The 21366-nt window shown below is 40.4% G+C and overlaps 1 protein-coding gene across 2 annotated transcripts in view; it reads left to right on the top strand.

Moving 5' to 3' along the window:
- The first annotated feature begins 13113 nt into the window (after positions 1 to 13113).
- The window catches only part of Tbc1d19 (TBC1 domain family member 19), a 133026-nt gene continuing 124773 nt past the window's right edge, over positions 13114 to 21366 (top strand). The window contains exon 1 of one of the 2 annotated variants that reach the window (XM_060365309.1): positions 13114 to 13328. In XM_060365309.1, the coding sequence (XP_060221292.1) occupies positions 13230 to 13328 (99 nt within the window). In that variant the 5' untranslated portion in view covers positions 13114 to 13229. The remainder of the gene's footprint in view (positions 13329 to 21366) is intronic. The other variant, XM_060365310.1, reaches the window with a different exon arrangement.

Below are 21366 nucleotides of genomic sequence, written 5' to 3'. Positions count from 1 at the left end.
ATAACTGAAGGATATCAAACAGTACAAATCGGAAAGGAAGAAATCCAAGTATTGTCTTCATTTGCAGAGGATATGATAGCATACATAAATGACTCTAAAACTTCTACCAGGAAACTCCTACAGCTGATAAACACTTTCAGCAAAGTGGCTGAATACAAGATTAACTAAAAATAATAGTAGCCCTCCTATACACAAATAACAGATTGAGAAAGAAATCAGGGAAAGAACACCCTTCACAGTAGCCTCAAATAATATAAAATATCTTGGGAGTAATTCTGAGGAAGCAAGTGGAAGACTTGTGTGATAAAAACATCAAGTCTCTGAAGAAAGAAATCAAAGAAAATATCAGAAAACAGAAAGATCTCCCATGCTTATGGATTGGTAGGATTAACAGAGTAAAAATGGCCATCTTGCCAAAAGCAATCTACAGGTTCAATGAAATCTCCAAAATCAAAATTCCAACTCAGGTCTACACAGATACTGAAAAACAATTCTCAACTTCATATAGAAAAACAAAACAAGAACAACAACAACAACAAAACCCAGGATAGCTAAAACAATCCTCAACAGCAAAAGAATTACCGGAGGTCTCACCATTTCCAATTTCAAGTTGTATTACAGAGCTACAGTAATAAACAAACAAACAAACAAACCTGCATGGTATTTGCATAAGAAGAGACACATTATTAATGAAATCGAACTAAAGACCCAGACATAAACCCACCCACCTACGGACAACTGCTTTTTGATAAAGAAGCCAGAAGTAATACTGAAAAAATAAACATCTTCAACAAATGGTGCTGGCCAAACTGGGTGTCTGCATATAGAAGAATGCAAGTAGATCCATATTTATCATCCTGCACAAAGCTCAGTTCCAAGTGGCTCAAAGACCTGGGAACCTGATGGAAGAGCAAGTGGGGAATAGTCTTGAACCCTATGGCACAGGAGACAACTTTCTGATCGGAATTTTAGTAACACAGGTACAAGATCAACAATTAATCAATGGGGACTCATGAAATTGGGAAGCTTCTAAGGCAAAGGACACCACAATCAGGCAAAGTGGCAGCCTACAGAATGTAAAAAAGCTGAACCAACTCCACATGCAATAGAGGACTAATATCCAAAATACAAAAAAAATCCAAGGAATTAGATTTAAAAAAAAACCCAAATAATCCAACTTAAAAATTGGTAAAGATCTAAACAAAAATTTCCACAGAGGAAACTATTTTCAGCTAGAAAACAATTAAGAAATATTCAGCTTTTATTATGTTTAGATATCAGCCTTGTATCCTTGACCTTATTTCTAAAACTTTATCATGAAGGAGTGTTGGATTTTCTTGGAAGGCTTTTCACATCTAATAAAATGATCATGTGATTTTCTTTCTTTCAGTTTGCTTATGTGGTGGACTACATTGATGGATTTTTTTTTTTGAACCATCCCTGCATCCCTGGGATGAAGCCTACTTGATCATGATGGATGATGTATTTGATGTGTTCTTGGATTCAGTTTGTGAGTATTTTGTTGAGTATTTTTGCATGAATGTTCATGAGGGAGATTGGTTTGAAATTCTCTTTCTTTGTTGAGTCTTTGTGTGGTTTAGTTATCAGGGTGACTGTGCTTCATAGAATTAGTTTGGCAATGTTCCTTCTATTTCTGTTTTGTGGGATAGTTTGAGGCATATTGTTATTATCTCTCCTTTTAAAGTCTGTTAGAATTCTGAACTAAAACCATCTGGCCCTGGGCGTTTTTTTTTTTTTTTTTTTTTTTTTTGGTTGGGAGACTTTTGATGACTTCTTCTAGTTCCTTAGGGGTTATAGGATTGTTTAAACTGTTTACCTGATCTTAAATTAGCTTGTGGTGAGAGGGTGGGTGAGTCAAGGGAGGAGCCTACAATTGGGATGCAAGGTGAATAAATTTTAAAAAATAAATTTAAATAAAAAGAAATGTTCAGCATCCTTAGCAATCAGGAAAATTGCAAATCAAAACTACTTTGAGATTCTATCTTATACCTGTCAGAATGGCTAAGATCAACAACAACACAAGTGGCAGCTCATGGTGGTAAGGATGTGGAGCAAGGGGAACACTTCCCCATTACTGGTGGGAGTACAAACTGGTACAGCCAGTATGGAAATCAATATGGCTGTTTCTCAGAAAGTTGGGAATCTGCCTACCTCAGGAACCAGCTATACAACTCCTGGGCATATACCCAAAGGATGCTCCATCCTACCACAAAGACACTCAACCATGTTCATTGTAGCTTTATTAATCATATCGAGAAACTGGAAGCAACATAGATGTTCCTTAAGAGAAGAATGGATAAAGAAAACGTGGCACATTTACATAATGGAGTATTGCTCAGCTGTTAAAAAAAAAAAGTCATGAAAGAAGCTGGCATGGTGGTGCACATATGTAATCCCAGCACTTTGGGAGGCAGAGGCAGGTGGATCGCTGTAAGTTTGAGGCCAGCCTGGTCTACAAAGTTAGTCCAGGACAGCCAAGGCTACACAGAGAAACCCTGTCTCAAAAAACAAAACAAAACAAAAAAACAAAAAACATGAAATTTGCAGCCAAATATTTGGAACTAGAAAAAAATCACCCTGAGTGAGGAAACCCAGACCCAGAAAGATAGAGGTGGTACATATTTACGTCTATGTGGATATTAGCTATTGAGTAAATGATAACAAGTTATAATCTGTAGAGCCATAGAGGTTACATAAAGGGGAGGGACCTGGGTGGGGGTGCACGGCTCTTCCCAGGAGGAGGAAGATTTATGGGTAGCCTAGGGTGGGAGGAGCTGGGAGCATGGTGGGAATCAGGTATGGAGGAGACCTGCTTGTCACTGGGTCACCTGCATTCCATAGCACTGCGCTTTTACTTGTGCTCACATGGTCACCTAGGGGTGTGTTGGGAACCATTGTGGGATGTACTTGTTGTGTGCCCAGGCCATATGGCAGCCTGCATCCCCAGCTTACTCTTGGGCTCACTTGGATGCACAGACAGGAGGACTGGGCCTCACCAGCAAAAGCATGTGTAACTTGGGAGTGTTGGTACATTACAGTCCCACATCTTGGCGCACCCCCATCTCCACGTGTGAAGTAGCTTCCTTCCTCAGCCTGCAAGAGTCTGATTTGCCATCGGAAGATGAAGGACCTCTACTTTTTTCTTTTGTATTTTGATAAACACTGGAGAAGCTGCAGCTGTTAAAATTATCTAGGGAAAAATCTCAGAACTGGTTTATTTGGTGTCGTAGAACCTCTTACTGCTTTCAATACACAATTAGTAATCAACTGTTTTGTATACTTGTTTTCAGTTTTCATTTCGACGAGACTGAAATTATAGCTATTAGAATAATGTCTCTTAACTATTTGAAGAAGGAGAAGAAGGAGAAGGAGAAAAAGAAGAAAGGAGGAGGAGGAGAAGGTGATCCTAATGACTCCTAGCAATGGAGGATATGGAGTCTCAAATGGCCATCTCTTGTCGCCTGCCGAGGCTTCCAGTGGTGGAACTGGGAGGCATTCATCTGAGTTGTTGGCTAAGGATCTCTCGTGGAAATTTCCAAAGGATCCAGGCTACTGTTGAGACAAAGGATTGTGCGCCACAAACTGACAGCGGTACCCCAGTGCCAAGGACAACAGCCACACAACTAAGGGGAAGTTGAGCTGGGGCCTACATGGAGCCTTCACTCCTACCGTCTAGTCTCCAGTGCAGGAAAATATTCTTCAGGCTACTGAAAGAGAAATGTAGAAACAAACTAGCCACAAAACTGACCTACAACTTGTCTTCCCTACAGAATAGGCTGGGGTAATGGTGCACACAACTTGTGGGAGTAGCCAACCAACACCTGACTTGACTTACAGCCCACTCCATGAGAAGGACCTCATGCCTGACACTGCTTGGGTAACCAAGAATCAGAGACTAGATATCCCAGAGAGCCAGATAGAACCAAGCACTACTGGCCTAAAAATGTATCAATAAATTACTCCCAATGACATTTTTCTATACTCACAGATGTGCCTTATCTAGTCGTCATCAGAGGTTTCCTCTGGCAACAGATGGGAACACACGCAGATTTCCACATCCAGACCTTGTGGAGAGAGATAGAGACAGTGATAGAGATAGATATAGAGAGATACATGGAGAGATAAAGAGATAGTGAGATAGTCTCTAAATGGGAAGCTTCCATCAAATTCCTCCCTCACAGCTCAGGAAATCCAGAGGAAGAGGTAGAAAGACTGTAAGAGCCAGAGGGGACAGAGGACACCAGGAGATGAGGGCTCATTGAATCAACTAAGCAAGGTGCATATGAACTCATGGAGACTGAAGCAGAAAGCACAAGGCCTTATGTGGGTTTTCATTTGTTGTTTGGTTGGTTTTTGTTTTTCTCCCAATGATTAGGTGCCTTTGGGGAAGGTGGTGCAGAAATTCAGTACATGTATACAGGTAGGGTAATAGGAAAAATCTATCCCTTCAAATATTTATCGCTTCTTGGTTTTGGAAACTTTATTTAAAATCCTCTAACTGGCCCACAGAACCAACTAAGCAGGGCTCTTAAGGGCTCAAAAAGAACTGAATCGACAGTCATGGACCTGTATGGTCCTCTGCATATACATTATGGTTGTGTAGCTTGGTGATCTTGGGGACTCCTAGCAGTGAGAGTGGGGAGTGTATCTGGCTCCTTTGCTTGTGCTTGGAGCCCCTTTCCTCCTACTGGGTTACCTTGTCCAGCCTTGATATGAGGGTTTGTCTTATTGTTAACTTGTTATGGCGCGTTCAGTTGATATCCCTGAGAAGCCCGCTCTTTCTTTCTTTCTTTCTTTCTTTCTTTCTTTCTTTCTTTCTTTCTTTCTTTCTTTCTCTCTCTCTTTCTTTCTCTCTCGCTCTGTCTCTCTCTCTCTAAGGGAAACAGAGGAGGAATGGATCTTGGAGAGAGTGGAGAACTGGGAAGAGTGGAGGGAGGGGAAACTGCAGTCAGGATGTAATGTATGAGAGGAGAATTTTTAAAAAAGAAAAGAAATCATTCTAAATGTTTGAATTAGGTGTTTAATTGCTGTCAGCTGTGGTTATCCTGCTGCGCTGACATGAGAAGCTATCCCTCATATCTGACGGCAACACCTACCCACCAACCATCCTCCTCCCATTCCCAGGACTAAAAACAATTGAAGCAAAAATGATTTGTTAAAGGGAAAAATGTGAAGAAGTTCAGTTCTGATGCCAATTCTGCCATTTGGAAGTTTATTGTGACTCTAGACAAGTTATCTAATTTCAAATGTTGGCATCTTAATCTGTGGACAATAAGAGACACTAGCTCTTAACTTGTGTATGGGGGGTGTCAAGGGTTAAATGAAACAGCGTTACAGCTTTGTACTTTGCATTCCTGAAACTAAAAAAGCATGATAAAGAAATGAGTCAGCATCTACCCACACACTGCAAGATGCACATTCCAGAGTAGTGGAAAATTGCTGTACAATTTTTCAGCAAACTCAGTTATGAAGCTGGGACTGCACCTATGTCACATTGTATAACTTACACGATTCTCTGAATTCCACCCTTAGAAAGGACATATTTCACTGTTGTTGACGGAAAATGAAAATTCTAGCTTCTCAAATTTTTTTTGACAGCTAACATTTCAGGAATGTAGAGATAAATCTTAACATTGATTAACAATTTTGTACCTTTACTCATATCCTGAATAACATGGAATGTGTTTTTGACTGTCCTCATTTCCTGTCCTTTCTTTTTTCATATTATCCAGTGAAGTCGTTCCAACAAGTGAGTCTGTTGAGATGGAATTGTTATTTATATGATGTAGTGTTCTAGGAACACTGTTTTAAAGTGTTGCCAGCATGCTTAGACATTAAGTAATGTCATCAAACAAATAAAAATGCTTTGAATTTCTCCTGGTGAATCATGGTCCTCTATCTCTCTCCCCCTAGGGACGGCAGGTTGTTGTTTTTTTTTTTTTTTTTTTTTTTTTTTTTTTTTTTGCCACATTCCATTTCTTATAACAAAAAGTGCAATTTGGCACATATTTTGTGTTTAGTTCCACAATTAAAATTCGTTTTGTTTGGGAGAATCTGGAGGGAATCTTACATCTTGACTGAGGCACAATGGGCCACTGGATGCAGACGCTTTCGGACAGTGTCTTGAATGAACCCTGTACCCAAATCAAGTGGTTAGGCCTCGGTATGGAGTCCTCAGCAGAGAAACAGTGAAGAGAAGGATGACGCAACGTGGCCAAGGCCCAAAGAGCACCTTAAATCAGAAGCAAACTACAAGTGTTGTAGAGCTACCAGGGAGACAGTGCTGAGGAAGTTGTGGCCAGGACCTGGCTGGTTAAAGGGTCGTGGCAGGATCATGGAGACCTGTAGCAGTGGTTGTTACTATGTGCCCCTGTGGCAGGGATATTGCACAAAGTTGTTTAAGCACTAATCCAGATGTTGCTGTGAGATTATCTGGCAGATTGGTAAGCACTCGGGTTAGCTGATGTTAGGCGGACCTCTTTCATCACCAAGAAGAAAGGGTTCTGTGTCAGAACTCTGAGAGGTCGTTCTGGGCCTGTCCGCCGGTATGAACTCAGTTCGGACTCACGCCTGGGGTATCACCTCTTCACTTTGAGTTATGCCACCCCAACCGTGTGAGCCAAATGCTCTCTTCTCTCATAATCTTCTCTCCCCTGTATCTCCATATTCTTCTTCATTGGCTCTTGATAATATGGACGGATTTTCCTCTCGTAGCACTTTTCCTTCTCCACTGCAAGGTTTGGGGAGATACTGGTGAGCTGGAAAGTTACACTTACATCCCTAATAATCCACCAATATCCACCGTGAGGGAAATTGGAGATGTTTCATTTTTCTTCAACCAGATCTTCTTAAGAACTTTACACTTTGCAGCTACCCTACTGGATGCGAGATGGAGTTAGGTTTCCATAAAGCCAACGGTGAGGTAAGACTTTATATATTAAAGGAATGGTGGAAGTGATTTTAGGAAACCCTGATAGAGGTACAAAAAGAGGGAGGGAAAGGGAGGATCCCCACAAAGAGCAGTTAATGAGCAGAGTCTAGATGTCGTCCAGTGAGATAAATGACCCGGGGATGTCTGAGAGGTCATGCACTGGGGTTACGTATGCACTAGCTGGGTGGTAAGGGGTAGACTAAAGCCCAAGAATTGAAATGGTGCATTGATTTTAAGAATGTTTCCCCCTTCTTCCGATGTCTATTCTGTTTGCCTTTCTGAATGAGGATTGAGCATCTTACCCAGGGACCTCTTTCTTGCTTAGCTTCTCTAGGTGTACTGATTTTAGTATTTTTTTATCCTACATTATATGTCTAATATCCACTTATGAGTATGTACCATGTGTGTCTTTCTGCTTCTGGGATACCTGACTCAGGATGATCTTTTCTAGTTCCTACCATTTGCCTGAATATTTCATGATTTCCTTGTTTTTAATTGCGGAGTAGTATTCCATTGGGTAAAAGTACCACAATTTCTGTATCCATTCCTTGGTTGAGGGACTTCTGGGTTATTTCCAGATTCTGGCTATTATGAATAAAGCTGCTACGAACATGGTTGAGCAAATGTCCTTGTTGTATACTTGAGCATATTTTGGATATATGCCTAGAAGTGGTACAGGACAGGAGTCTACCACAGAGGGCTTCTGAAAGACTCTACCCAGCAGGGTATTAAAGCAGATGCTATAACTCATAGCCAAACTTTGGGCAGAGTTCAGGGAATATTATAGAAGAAGGGGAAGAGAGAAAGACCTGGAGGGGACTGGAGCTCCACAAGGAGAGCAACAGAAAAAAAAAAGGGGGCCCTGGGGGTCTTTTCTGAGACTGATACTCCATCCAAGGACCATGCATGGAAATAATCTAGAACCCCTGCACAGATGTAGCCCATGGCAGCTCAGTCTCCAAATGGGCTTCCTAGTAAGGGGAACAGGGGCTGTCTCTGACATGAATTCAGTGGCTGGTTCTTTGATCACCTCTCCCTGATGGGGGAGCAGCCTTACCAGGCCACAGAGGAGGAAATTGCAGCCAGTCCTAATGAGACCTGATAGGCAAGGGTCAGATGGAAGGGGAGGGGGTCCTCCCCTATCAGTGGACTTTGGAGAGGGCCATGGGAGGAGAAGAGGGAGGGTGGGCAGGATTGGAAGGGTCGAGGAAGGAGGCTACAGCTGGAATACAAAATGAATAAATTGTATTAAATAAATAAAAAAAGTGGAAAAGAATGTTGTTTTAATCATAGGGTTTCACATCACAGTAATAAACACATGCACTGGAATACATAGTCTTGTGAATTTTTAACAAAAACATGATAACTCATAGATGTTTTATACTAAGAAGATTTTTCTAAAAAAGAAATCACAATCTGTCTTTTTACTCCCCCTTTCTCTTGTTATAATACACAATTCAACTTCTTGATCAAAGGATTTTCTTTGTTCACCCACTTTGTTCGAAGCTCCATGGCCCTGTTTCATATCCTGTACTAAGTTTGTTCCAGAGTTAAGTCCTGTTTATAGGTGGTTGGCCCTTGCTCCAGGGCATAGCCTACTAGGGCTTCTTCAGTGAGTCTGTGTTTATTCTCTGGAGTTCTACTCTCTGTCTATACAATGGTGCTGCTTTTGATTACTGGGCCTTGGATGTTTCTAGTTTGAAAAGCTGACCCTAATTTCTTATCTTCGACCATATGAACAGCTTGTGGGCTTCTATGATGAATTTCAAGATGTCCAACTATACTCTTCAACTTGATATCAAGTGCTAATACTTTAGTCACCCTATTCTTTACATATGTACTTGTCTTTCACATTCAAGAAAACTGGAAACACGTTCATACACAAAGGTGGCAGATGGCATGTTAAGTTTCCAAGGAGACAGTAAAGAGAGGCACATATAAAAAGATAAAAATTTATAACAAAAGTGTGTGACTATGGGAGGTAAAGTTTGGAAGGATAGAAAGCAGCGTTGTGATTACAGAATTGAGGAGGCAATGAGCTAGGAGAATCTTTTTCTACCCTCAGCCCTGCCTGCAGAAAGCACATGGGAGAAACTAGAGTGTCACCTTCCATTTCTCTTTTTAATTAACTGTTAACTAACTGTTGCTCCAAATAGTACAAATTGTATTTCCAAAGTCCATTCCAATTTGTACAACAAGACAAAATCACTGAGAATTCTAATAGCATTGCTTCCAAATACAGGGAGGTGTTAAATGAATGTAATGCAAAAACAAGCTACTTCCTTCTCAAATCACCAGTTTTTATTTATTTTTAAAATACCATTTGCAAAAAAAAAAAAATACCATTTGCAAACATTCTTCTCTTGTCATATAATCTCAGACCATATTTTCAAAGGCCACCCTTATTTGTTTATAATTGTTTTTGCTTTTAAAATGTCACATGACATTGAGGGAAATGCCACATAGATAAATAATTTATATTTTTATTTGAATTTTATGTGAGTGGTCTTGAACCCATACATTGCCTCTTTTTTTATTCATTTTACATCCCGATTATAGGCCTCTCCCTCCCTCTTCCCCCATCTCCTATTCCTCAAATAAACAGAGTCCCACACCCATCCACCACACTCATTAAGTTTGAGTGTATTCTCTTCCCCTGTGGCCTGCCACGGGGTATTTCCTAACTCTTAAGTATAGTCTGTATAGGACGGAGCAGAACAAGACTCTCCCAAGGACGCTCATTTACCAACATTCCCATTGCAAAGCTGACCTCATGCTGAAATTAGCTGAACCACATATCATACCATTGTAGCAGACTCAACCCATTGATAGGTAATGGATATTGTCATACATTTGTTTCTTCCAAAGCCAGTGAAACACGCATGCTTGGATTGTTTTCATCTTTTGAGTAAATTTCTGACAGTGTATAGTTCAATTTGTTTTGTAATACAATGTGTTGAAATCACCATCTTTTAAGGCAAGTGGGAATACGGTAGAGTTTATGGGAACCGTGCTCATAAATAAAGAAGGTGCTTCTTAGTTCCCTGGGCTGTGCCTCAGTTACTTATTAAGGTAGAAGGATGTTTTTGATACAGCCCACATCCTTGTGATAAGGTACAGTTATTTAGTGCTTTTTACATGCATGGTTCGGCTGTCTCCAGTGAGATCCACACAGCAGAGCAGACCGTGTCTGAGAAAGGCAGGTTGGGCCCTGCAACTCAAATCTGTTGATTTGGAGCACCACTCTTCTAATTCGAGGGCATTCCTGGAGATGTCTCTCTGTGACTGTTTTGCTTATGCCTCTGTTTACGCAGCTGTAACCATTCACGTGAGTTTGGGCTCTATTACTCACCTATTAGGCTGAGTTCAGGGTGCACTGTGAAATGTGAAATTGGAGCATTTTCCCCAGTTTCCACTCAAGGATTTCGAATGGAAAGATCTCTACTGGAGACCAGAGAGGAGACTTTTCTTCTTTAGTTTAATGGTTAAACAGTGACCCGAACACAGTAAAGTGTGCATACAGACATGTAGACAACAGGGTCTGTCTTTTATTAAAATTCTTTGCATATTGGCTGCATTGTCCCTCTGGGACTGAGAATTCCTTGAGAGAAGAGATCATTTCTTACTCATCTTTGTATTCCTTGCCATTCCTAGCCTGCAGCAGGTGCTTTGAAAGGTCTTGCCAAATTAAATTGGAAAAGGAAAGCAGAGGGCAGTCTAGAATTGGATCACACCCCAACACACCTGCTTCTATGTCTGTATGATACATTTTTTTTAGTGTTATGATTAAGGGCTTATTTTTTTGTTTATGATTTGAAAAGTAAATCTAAACCAAAATTTTGATTGTTTCTTTAAGCCTAAAGATTGTTCTCTCAGAAACAATTTAAAGCATTAAAAATTTGGGCTGGCATGTTCACATTTCTTGTATGTTTAGTTATTTTCTGTTCCTGGTCAATATTATGGGATATTATTTCCTCTAATTATTTCAGTCTTGATAGCTTATTTATTAAAATTGTAATACTAAGTATCCTTTCTCTAATACTCCCTAGGACAATATTTTCATTCTTTTTTTTTTTTTTTTTTTTTTTTTTTTTTTAGGTGAGAAAGCTGAAGTTCTTACGGGGGGGAGCTAATTCTTTTTTTCCTAATTTTTTAAATTTTTTTATTTTTCTTTATTAATTACACTTTACTCACTTTGTATTCCCCCCCCCCATGGTTCCCTCCCTCTTCCCATCCCAATCCCTCCCTTCCTCCACCTTAGGGCACACGCTAAGAAGGGAACTAGAATGTTTTCTGAATGCAGGAGTCTTGCTCCTTTGTTCCAAGACTCCCTTAAGCCTAAGCCAGCACAGTTCTATTTTTCATTATCATTTCCTTATTTGCAAAGGAGCATTTAACATGGTTTTTATTTTTTATTATTGTTCAAAGCCAGGTTGCTTTGAAGATTCATGAGCAGGTAGGTTATTGCCTTGGAGTACAAAGAATTGAGACCTATTCATCCACAGGTCTGAGACACTCTATGTGGAGGGAGAATGTTTTGTAAAGAAACAAAGAAAGTACTATATCCCTTTTCTGCCTGGCTCCTTCAGAGTTATTTTCCTAAACCATGTACACCAGGTGAATTAACTAGAATCTGTATGTATCTTCATCGTATCTCTGTGATGGTGTGACAAATGACAGGGTACGGGAGAGCTACATAGATGATAGGTGTCCAGTCTCTTTGAATTCCTATTGTTTATCTGCTCTAGTCCCTTCCTATTTAGAATTTAGCTTTTGGATCACAAGCATTACAATCTTCAGGGCTTGTCAGCAATTCAAATTACCAGATCCCACTAGAGACCTATTGAATCAGAACCCACATTTGATTTAACAAAATCTCTTGTGATTCTCAAGCTCATTAAAGTTCGGTGTCAGTAGCCCAGAGCAGCCTTTTCAGCATTCTCCATCTGTTTTTCTGATATACTACTTTTGCTTTGCTTAAAATATATGTACATACACAAAACTGAAGTTAATCCTTAATTACTCTGGTGATGTTATTCTAATGTGAAATTATGCCTAAGGGCTTTTGCTGAACTACTATTGGCCTTTGGATCGACATTCAATTAGTTAAATCAATTACTTGTAATTATAAATATCTTTCATATATCTCCATGAGGACAAGAACTGCATTTCATTAAATATTTGTGCTCAATTCAGTTCCTTGTATGTAAATTCATGGTAAACTGAAAGGTGAACCATGACTAAAAGACTGAATGAACACATAGAAGAGGAAATCATTTCTCTAGATGGTAAATTTCTTGAAGACCAGGACAGGATCGTACTCATTTTAAAATTAAGAATGCTAAAAAAAAAGTACTATTAATTTCTGTTGGTTAATTAGTTTATGTAAGGAGACCAGTCCTAGGATATGAATCCGGATTCTAGACCAGCAGTTCTCAACCTGTGGGTGGAAGCCCCTTTGGGAGTCGAATGACCCCTGTCACAGAGGTCACCTAAGACCACATATGCAAATGCATTATGGTTCATAACAATAGCAAAATTACAGTTAGGAAGTGGCAACAACTATACTTATATGATTAGGAGTCACCACAATATGAGGAACTGGCAGGCTTCATATTAAAGAGTTGCAGTATTAGGAAGGTTGAGAACTACTGCCCTGGAGTCTAAAGAATAGAAAAGTAGGAAAGGAAACAAAAGTGCAACTTTGTGCATTGTTTCTTACCTCAGCCAACCATCAAAACATCCTGTCAACTGCTGTAAATTGAGTTCTGAAATGTAAACACCTCGCTGAAGTGCAAAGGCTAGAGTCAAAGTCCTGCATTTTTTGGGGTGTGATCAACAATTGTGTTCACAGGTTCTGCAGAGACTGACCGGTGGAAGAGTTAAGAACCTTTATAACATAGTCTATCTACTAAATTTCAACACACAGACACAGACACTCTGACACACTCACACACACACACCGTTCTCGGATCATTTGGCACGTCGGAAACTGAGGAAGAATAAACTTTTGTTCTGGATTTTGGATCAGACTGGGTAGGGAACAAAGCAATGAAATCTACTTCCAGGCCCTGTCTCTATCCGCCGTCGGAACTCAAGTGCTAGGTCTTTCAGATGCGGAGGGGACCAGAGAGGGACGGACCCACGGCCCAGCAGTTGCCAGGCAACGCCCGCTGGAGAAGTCCCAGCGTCAAAAAGGTCCGGAAGAAGGGACCTGCAGCGCATTCTTTCCGTGCCGGCGGCTGTCCCCGCCGCTGGGCGGGTTAGGGCAGAGGAAATGTTGCAGGAAGAGTCGGACCTGTCTCTCATCATTGCCCAGATAGTCCAGAAACTCAAGGGCTCCAATCTGTATGCTCAGCTGGAACGGCAGGCCTGGGTAAGCGGGGCTGATGGGAAGCTATGGAGAACGGAGGGCCCGCAGGATGTCCTGTCTGCTACAATGCCTTCACCCAAGCCAGAACCCTCTGCGCTCTCCACCCCTTTCTGGTGTTTTAAACCCCTCCCAGAGCCCTGCAGCTAGGTTTGCTCAGACCCAGGCGTGGGGCGATTGTGTTTTATTAAAGATGGGTGGGGCGCATCACGCCTTTCTTCAGGCCAGAGAATGACCAAGGTTTCTTCTTCGTTTATCTATTCCTGTAGTCATTTAAAGACCCCTCCCCCTCTTTTTTTTTTTTTTTAAGCCGTTGGATTCAAGAATGGCATGCCTTCCTTCTCTTTTACTGTTTCGTAGTGAATTGGGGTCCCATGTGCGTTTTTTTAAATGTGCCACTTTGTTGCATTTTACTCTCGCTGCAGAGATTTCCTATGCGCCCACCTAGCGTTTATTGAACACGTTTCAAACAGACTAGGCACCGCAAGTACTTAGAGTGAACGGAGGGCTTTACTATGTGCGAATGTAGCGTAAATGCAGCCATACAGTGTGTGAACTTTTGTGGGTGCTTCTGTCTTCCTTAGACTTTTGGGATCCATCCAGACTATTGATATTTCAGTAGTTCTGTTCCTTTTAATTGCTGAATAGTATTTCATTATTTGGAAGCCCTGCGTTTAGTTTCTCAATTTAGGTACTTAACCTGGTGGATATTTGTTGTTTAGAGATTATGGATAATGTCAATATTCATGTTCTATGCCGGTGTCTTCGACTCATGAGCTAGAAAATGCATTGTTTAGTTTTCAAATTTTGGGAAATTTTTTCCAGTTTGTTTCTTTTGTTGATTTCTAGCTTAATTCCAGGATGAAGAACATTTTTATTATGTTAATTCTTGTCTAATTGTATGATCCAGAATATGCTTTAGCTTGTTAAACACTCCACATACATGTAATAAGCGTCTTTTTTTCTAATGTCTTAGAAATGTCAATTGAGGGGAGTAGATTGAACATTTTGTTAAGTGTGCCGTGTCTTTACTGAGAGCGGTATGTGGTGGTTAATCTTGGTTGTCAACCTGACGCATCTGAGAAGAGGAAACCTCAATTGAGAAATTGATCCTATAATTGAAATAGGATGGCCAAGCCCACTGTGGGTGGTGGCATCTTGAGGCGGGTAAGCCTGGGCTATATGAGAAAGACAGCTGAATGATGAGCCTGGGAGCAAGCCAGTATGCAGCATTTCTCCATGATCTCTGCTTTAGTTCCTGCCTTGAGCTGCTGCTCTGGCTTTTCTCCATGATGTACTATAATTTGTAAGCCAAATAAGTTCTTTACTCCCCCAAGCTGTTTTTGGTCAGTTTTTTTTTTTCCTATTTATTTATTTATTTATTTATTACAATCTATTCAATTTGTATCCCAGCTGTAGCCCCCTCCCTGGTTCCCTCCCAAACCCGCCTTCCCTGCCTCTTCTCCCATGCCCCTTCCCCAGTCCACTGATAAGGAAGGAGCTCCTCCCCTTCCATCTGACCCTAACCTATCAGGTCTCATCAGAACTGTCTTTCATTGTCTTCCTCTGTGTCCTGGTATGGCTGCCTTCCCCCCAGGGGGAGGTGATCAAAGAGCCCACCACTGAGTTCATGTCAGAGACAGCCCCTGTTCCCCTTACTAGGGAACCCAATTGGAGACTGAGCTGCCATGGGCTATATCTGAGCAGGGGTTCTAGGTTATCTTCATGCATGGTCCTTGGTTGGAATATCAGTCTTAGAAAAGACTCCTGGACTCAGATTTTTTTGGTTCTGTTGTTCTCCTTGTGGAGCTCCAGTTTTTGGTCAGTGTTTTATCATAGCAGCAGCAATAACAACAAAAACAAAGTAAGATTCAGTGTTTCAGTTAAATCTATCTATCTATCTATCTATCTATCTATCTATCTATCTATCTATCTACATGTCAGGGATGAAACGAACACTGATGTTTTCACAGTACCTTTCTTATTCCTGGGCTACAGATTCCTCCACCCAGACTTTTACCACTTTGTGCTAAGAGTAGGTCCTGGAGCATAGAGAAGTTGTCTCAGTGTTTCTGTTACCTCCCCAGCTTTCAAAAGTCTCAATCTGTGTCCTTTTCCAAAGCAGTTGGCTGCTTTAGTCTACTGCTAGGATCACGGTAGGTGTGGGAGCTCCTGATTCTCCACTCTTCGTGCATCCTTCTTATCTGTGAGGGGCCCTTCTTAACCCTGGCCTTTCTCTTTCTCTGTTTTGCAACAAAGCTCTACCTTGTGTGTGTGGCAGGTATGTGAGAGATACAAACCCGCTCAGGTACCAGCTTACCTCTTTGGGTTGGCATGGGGTCTTAAGCTGAAGAGAGGTGTTTTTTTTTTTTTTTTTTTTCAATGCAGTTTATTCAGGAACCTTGAACAATCATCTGACCCAGGGGAAAGCCAGCCCACAGCTTAAATAGCCTCTGGGTAGCCAACCCCAGCATGCCACGTGGGCAATGCAGATAGGTCCACATACATGGAAGCAAGCCAGATCCTCAGCCTTAGCCAAATGTGGAGTTGTTCATGTCAGAGAGCACTCACCATCGGGAAGGTGGAAGGCGGAAACCAGCTCCATCTTTAAGGCGCGGCATTACGCAGCTCTGCAGAGAGGGTTTTTTTTTTTTTTTTTTTTTTTTTTTTTTTTTTTTTTTATTCCTTCAACCTGTCCACAAGGCAGAGAACATTTTTGACTATTTTTGACTCAACCATGTGAGTGTTGCATGACATTCTACATGACAAAGTTTCTGGTGCTGTTTGTGGTTTAGGGCCTTTACATCACACAGGACGAGGGTTTTGTTGATGTAGCAGTATTATGCGTGTTCTTACATATTTAGCAAAGAATGCAGATTCCTGGGCTTCCCAAAGCTTTGGGGGAACCTTGGTGGAGGTGCATGGGAAATGGCACACAATGAAAGTGGAGTCCTTCTTTATTTTGTACTCTGGCCTGATCCAGATTGGTGTGCTTGCTTATAGTCTATGTACTATGTACCTAACCTCTGTGTTTATCTGGATTATAGCACACATGTGGAAAGTTTAAAAGCTAACATCCACACATAGCAGAAACCATAACATATTTATCTTTTTGGGTATGGGTTCCCTCACTCACTTTTTCTAGTTCCAGCCATGTACCTGCAAATTTTATGATTTTATTTTTCTTAACTGATGAATAATACTCCATTGTGTAAGTAAGCCACATATCCCTTAGTCGTTAGTCAGTTGCTGGATATCTAGGCTGTTTCCAGTTTCTGGCTAGTAGGGACCATGGACAGCTAGTATGCTCCAAGACCTGCTCTAAGCACAAAAATAAGCTAAGTCTTTGTTGTGTGATGTAAAATCCTCTGTTATATACTCAAGATGGCAGAGATGGATCATAAGATAGATTAATTTGATAAGCCACCACATTGATTTCCATAGTGGCTAGTCTCCCCTTTGAATAGAAGTGAATACATATTCCCCTTTCCCTGCATCCTCAGCAACATGTGCTGTCATTTGTTTTATTGATCTTGACCATTCTGACTGAGGTAAAAATGAAATATCAAGGCAGTTTTAATTTGCATTTTCCTGATGGCCAAGGATGTTTCACATTCCTTTAAGTGTTTCTCAGCCCATTGTGTCTCCTCTCTTGGGAACTCTCTCATTGGTTTTGTACTTCATTTTAAAGTTAAGTGATTTTTTTTTAAAATCAGGTTTTTAGTTTGTTTTTATTCTTTTTTTGGTTCTCTCTACAGTCTAGATCCTAATCCTCTATCAGACAATTGATGAAGATCATTTTCCATTCTGTAGGTTAACGCTTTGCCAGATGACTGTGGCCTTTGCTGTAGGAGAGGAAGGGGAAATAGAATATATTCCTAGGAGGTGTAAAGGGAAACTCGAACAGGATGGTTAAATAGGGAGGGAGATGGGAGAGGAGGGAACATGGAGAGGGACAACTAACAGTAAAGGCCAATTGAAACAACTAATGGAAACCTACTACTGTAGAAGCTTCCTAAAATATATATTATTATAATAAAATATGTGAAAGGAGTCTAAAAGAAGTGACCAAATAATAGGGTTACAATGCTCCAACTAGACATTTATGCCATCATGTAAAACTAACAATGCCAGGAATGGGTTAATATTGTTAAGTCATTGGCCAAAAGGGTCCCATGAATGCCCCTAAAGTCACAGGCTATTGCCAAAGCTCTTGATTTCTCTTTATAACCTAATAGTATGGCACTATTGCTGAAGACGATATTTGCTTATGTTATCAAACATGGAGAAGTCAAGCTGGTACCTAACGAGAAGCTTCATGGGTATTTACTAGCATTCATGGTCCTGGAAGGTGCCCAGCACACTACTAAGGGGGAAGGTAGTCATCAATATCACTCATCTACAAACCAGGCAACCTCAACACTGACTTGCCTGCAGGATAATACTAGTGCAACAGTGACACAAGTGTTATGGGAGTAACATTCAAGCTGACTCCATGCAGTAGAATCCATACTTGACTTCATCAGTGTTCTTTTGCTGTGAAGAGACACCATGTCCATGTTAACATGGTGGGAAGCATGGCGGCGTGCAGGCAGGCACAGTGTTAGAGAAGAAGCTGAGCATTTACAACTGGATCTGCAGGCAGCAGAAAGAGAGCCACAGGGCCTGGCTTGGACTTTTGAAACTCCAAAGCCCACCCCCAGTGATGTACATCCTCTAATAAGGCCACACCTACTCCAACAGGTCACACCTCCTAATCCCAATCATTCAAGTCTATGAGCCTGTGGGGGCCATTCAAACCATCACATTGACAGTGCCATAGTGGTCAAGAACTTGGGTCTAGATAGGTAGCAAGCCTCCAGGAAAACCTCCTGCTGTTATTCCACTCAAAGATCACAGTGATAAAATGGCTCCTAATGACCTATAGGCTGCTACACCCATATAGATCAGTGCCTTGCTCAGCCCACATTAGAGCAACTTCTTGTAGTAGAGGGTAATTAACACAGAGACTCACACTTGACAGTGCACGGAAAGTGAGAATCTTCGGAGAACTCAGGCCTAAATAGGATGTCTCCATCAGTGCCCTCGCCTCAACGCTTAGGGATCTATGTGGAAGAGAAAGATCCAAAGAGCCAGAAGTGATGGATGATTCTAAGGAAACTGTGTCTTCCAGACACAACAGGATTGATGCACATATGAACTCACAGAGACTGTGGTAGCATATACAGGACCTACACAACTTCAAGTCAGATGGAGTCCCATCTCTGGGAGGAGAATGTAAATAGAGGCTCTTACCTTTAACCAAGATGCTGTCTGCAATTGATATTCACTGGCAAAGAAAAATCAGGTGTTTGTTTTTTTCCCCCCAAAGATTGTCACTGGTTATATCAGCCATGCTCCAGGGCAGTCTCCATACCCAGGAGTAGTTTATTTTCATTTTCGTGGTCTTTTCGTTTTGAGAGAGACAAAGAAGGTAAAATTGGTTGGGTAGTTAGGCGGGGAGGATCTGATGGTTATTGGGGGAGGAGGAAACATGATCAAAATATATTGTATGAAAAAATTTTAATTAAAATAAAAATTAATGTCAAAAGGTCTGGAGAAATGGCTTAGCAGTTAAGAGCATTGGCTGCTCTTCTAGAGGTACTGAGTTCAATTTCCAGAATCCGTATGATAGCTCACAACCATCTTTAATGGAATCTGATCCCTGCTACTGGCATGCAGGTGTACATACAGACACAAACCTCGTATACATAAATAAAACCTTAAAAATTATATAACAAAAGCAAAAAAAACCCAGCCTATTTAGTAGTTGATTGCTGATTACCCACTGTGTGTTGGCCTCCCTATTTTTCCATTTTCTGCCAAAGATGAAATAGTTTGGAGACCTTTTTGTCCTTGGGTGGTCTTGTTTAGAATTTGGTTCATTTGGTTTTCTTAATAGTTTTTTTTTTTTTTTTTGGTGGGGGTTCAGTGAAGACAGGGTGGAATCAAAAGACAGGGTGGAATATGATTTTATTCCAAATGATCTGTTATTGGTGAGAATTGGATATTGAAATCATTCACTATTTCTGTGTTGGGGTCAAACTGTGTTTTAAATCTGTTATTTCATGAAATTTTTAACTAATAAGTTAAAAAATCCCAATTATGATCTCACTAAGATAGAACACTCATAGTGCTAGGCTTTTCACCTTTACGTTTGCTTTTTTCCCCAGTCTAGAAACTTCCTTCCATTTCTGTTTCCATTATTTTCAGCCAGATGAATTCCTATTTGTATTGTAAAGTTTGGTAAAATGTAAAAATCTAGCCATTTTCTTATGCCTTACCAGGTTCTTTGTATTCTCATACTTTACACATAAATTTATTGTATAATACATTTTGTTATATCTCTATTACAAATAAGTTTTAAAGGGAGACATCTTACGACTTTATAAATAATATATAATTTTATTGTTAGTCTGCGAGTACTATTGTCTTACAGTGGCTTTCTAGGATAGAGGTTAGCACAATCTCACTGATGTGAGTGTTGAGTACAATTGTATTATGAAAAAATTACTGTGTCTTCTGGCTTCATTGAATGAGTAGGGAAGTGGCACCTCCTTTTCATTTGCTATTTCTGCAAGTGCTAAGAAATTTTATTATTTTAAACACTGGGAAAAGTTCTTCAATATAGCCGTGTTTAGGGTTTTCCGTTTGTGCCCTTTTTGTTGTTTTAATTGACACGTTGTAAAATAGCCTATGTTTTATATAAACATTGAATGGAAAGTACAACTTTCCCCGTCACTGCTCTTGCTTTCCAGGTAGTTCCCTTTATTGTTAATATATCTCACTGGCGTGTGGTGCATTTCACATATATGACTAAAACTGATTCACTGTTACTACATTCTGCATTTCACATCAGGGCTCATTCTTTTTGCTGTACAGCTCTATGAGCTTTCAGAAATGTCATGTAAAATTCCAGGTGCCCTCCTGTACCTATTCATCCCTCCCTGTTCTCAGTGCCCAGACTCCATCCTTTTCTGTCTCCAGACTTTTCCCTTTGAGAGTGTCTTCATTATGCTTACAGTTTCTTGTCTTTGCACTGTCTTCTTTTACTTACTAATAAAGTATCAGTTCCTAGTGTCTCTTGCATGACTTGACAACTAATTTTTCTTCCGCTGAGTAATAGTTTATTGTATAGATTTACCATTTTGTTGAACAACAATCTTGGTTTCTTCCAAGTTTTGTCTGGTATGAATGAAGCTTCTATAAACAGTTTGTGTTTATGCTTCAGGTGTGTACATACATTTTCAACTCCTTTGAACATTGCAAGGACAGTGATTTCTGGGTTGTTTGATAAGATTATGGATAATTTGCAAGAAGATGACAACTGGTCTTCTCTTGTGGCTGCCATGTGTTTTTATTCTCATCAACAATGGATGAAAATTCCCATTGCCTCACATTTTCTCCAGCACTTACTGTCATCCATTTCTGGTGTGTATTATAATAATTCATTGTGTTAGTTTTCAGGTTCCTAATGACATACTATTTCTTTGGGACAGACTTTCTGGAGCAAATTGTTAGCTTTTGCGTGGGGTCTAGGGTACTAGGGTCTGGAATTGTCTTAGCGTCTTGCTTGCATTTCACCACTGAGTTACACTCTGAGTCTCAAATTTCTTGATCTTTATCTGTCTAGTGGTGTTTTATTTATTTTCATTATAAACACACACAGCTTTCTAAGTTGGCAGTGATTTTTCTTGTAGTGTGTTTGAGGTGTTATCCATTGTCTTTTCCCTTTTTGGTGTCTGTTGAGATTCTGGCATCACAGAATATATGTTGCCTGCCTCTACCTGGCAGCTTTAAAACATTTTCTTTCTGTTTTGGGGCTTTGAGCAGACTTGTTAAGATTTATGTTGGTAAGGCATTGTTGTTATTTGTATTATTATTGTTGATTATTTATTCTGTCTGGGTCCGTTCTGGCCAGTCTTATGTCAGTCTGACACAAGATATCTGAGAGGAGGGAGCATGAGATAGTGCTATTTGCAAGCCTGTGGAACATTTCTTTACT

This window comes from Meriones unguiculatus, chromosome 12 (genome assembly GCF_030254825.1).
Source record: "Meriones unguiculatus strain TT.TT164.6M chromosome 12, Bangor_MerUng_6.1, whole genome shotgun sequence".
Taxonomy (NCBI): Eukaryota; Metazoa; Chordata; class Mammalia; order Rodentia; family Muridae; genus Meriones; species Meriones unguiculatus.
This window is presented reverse-complemented; position numbering and strand designations above follow the sequence as displayed.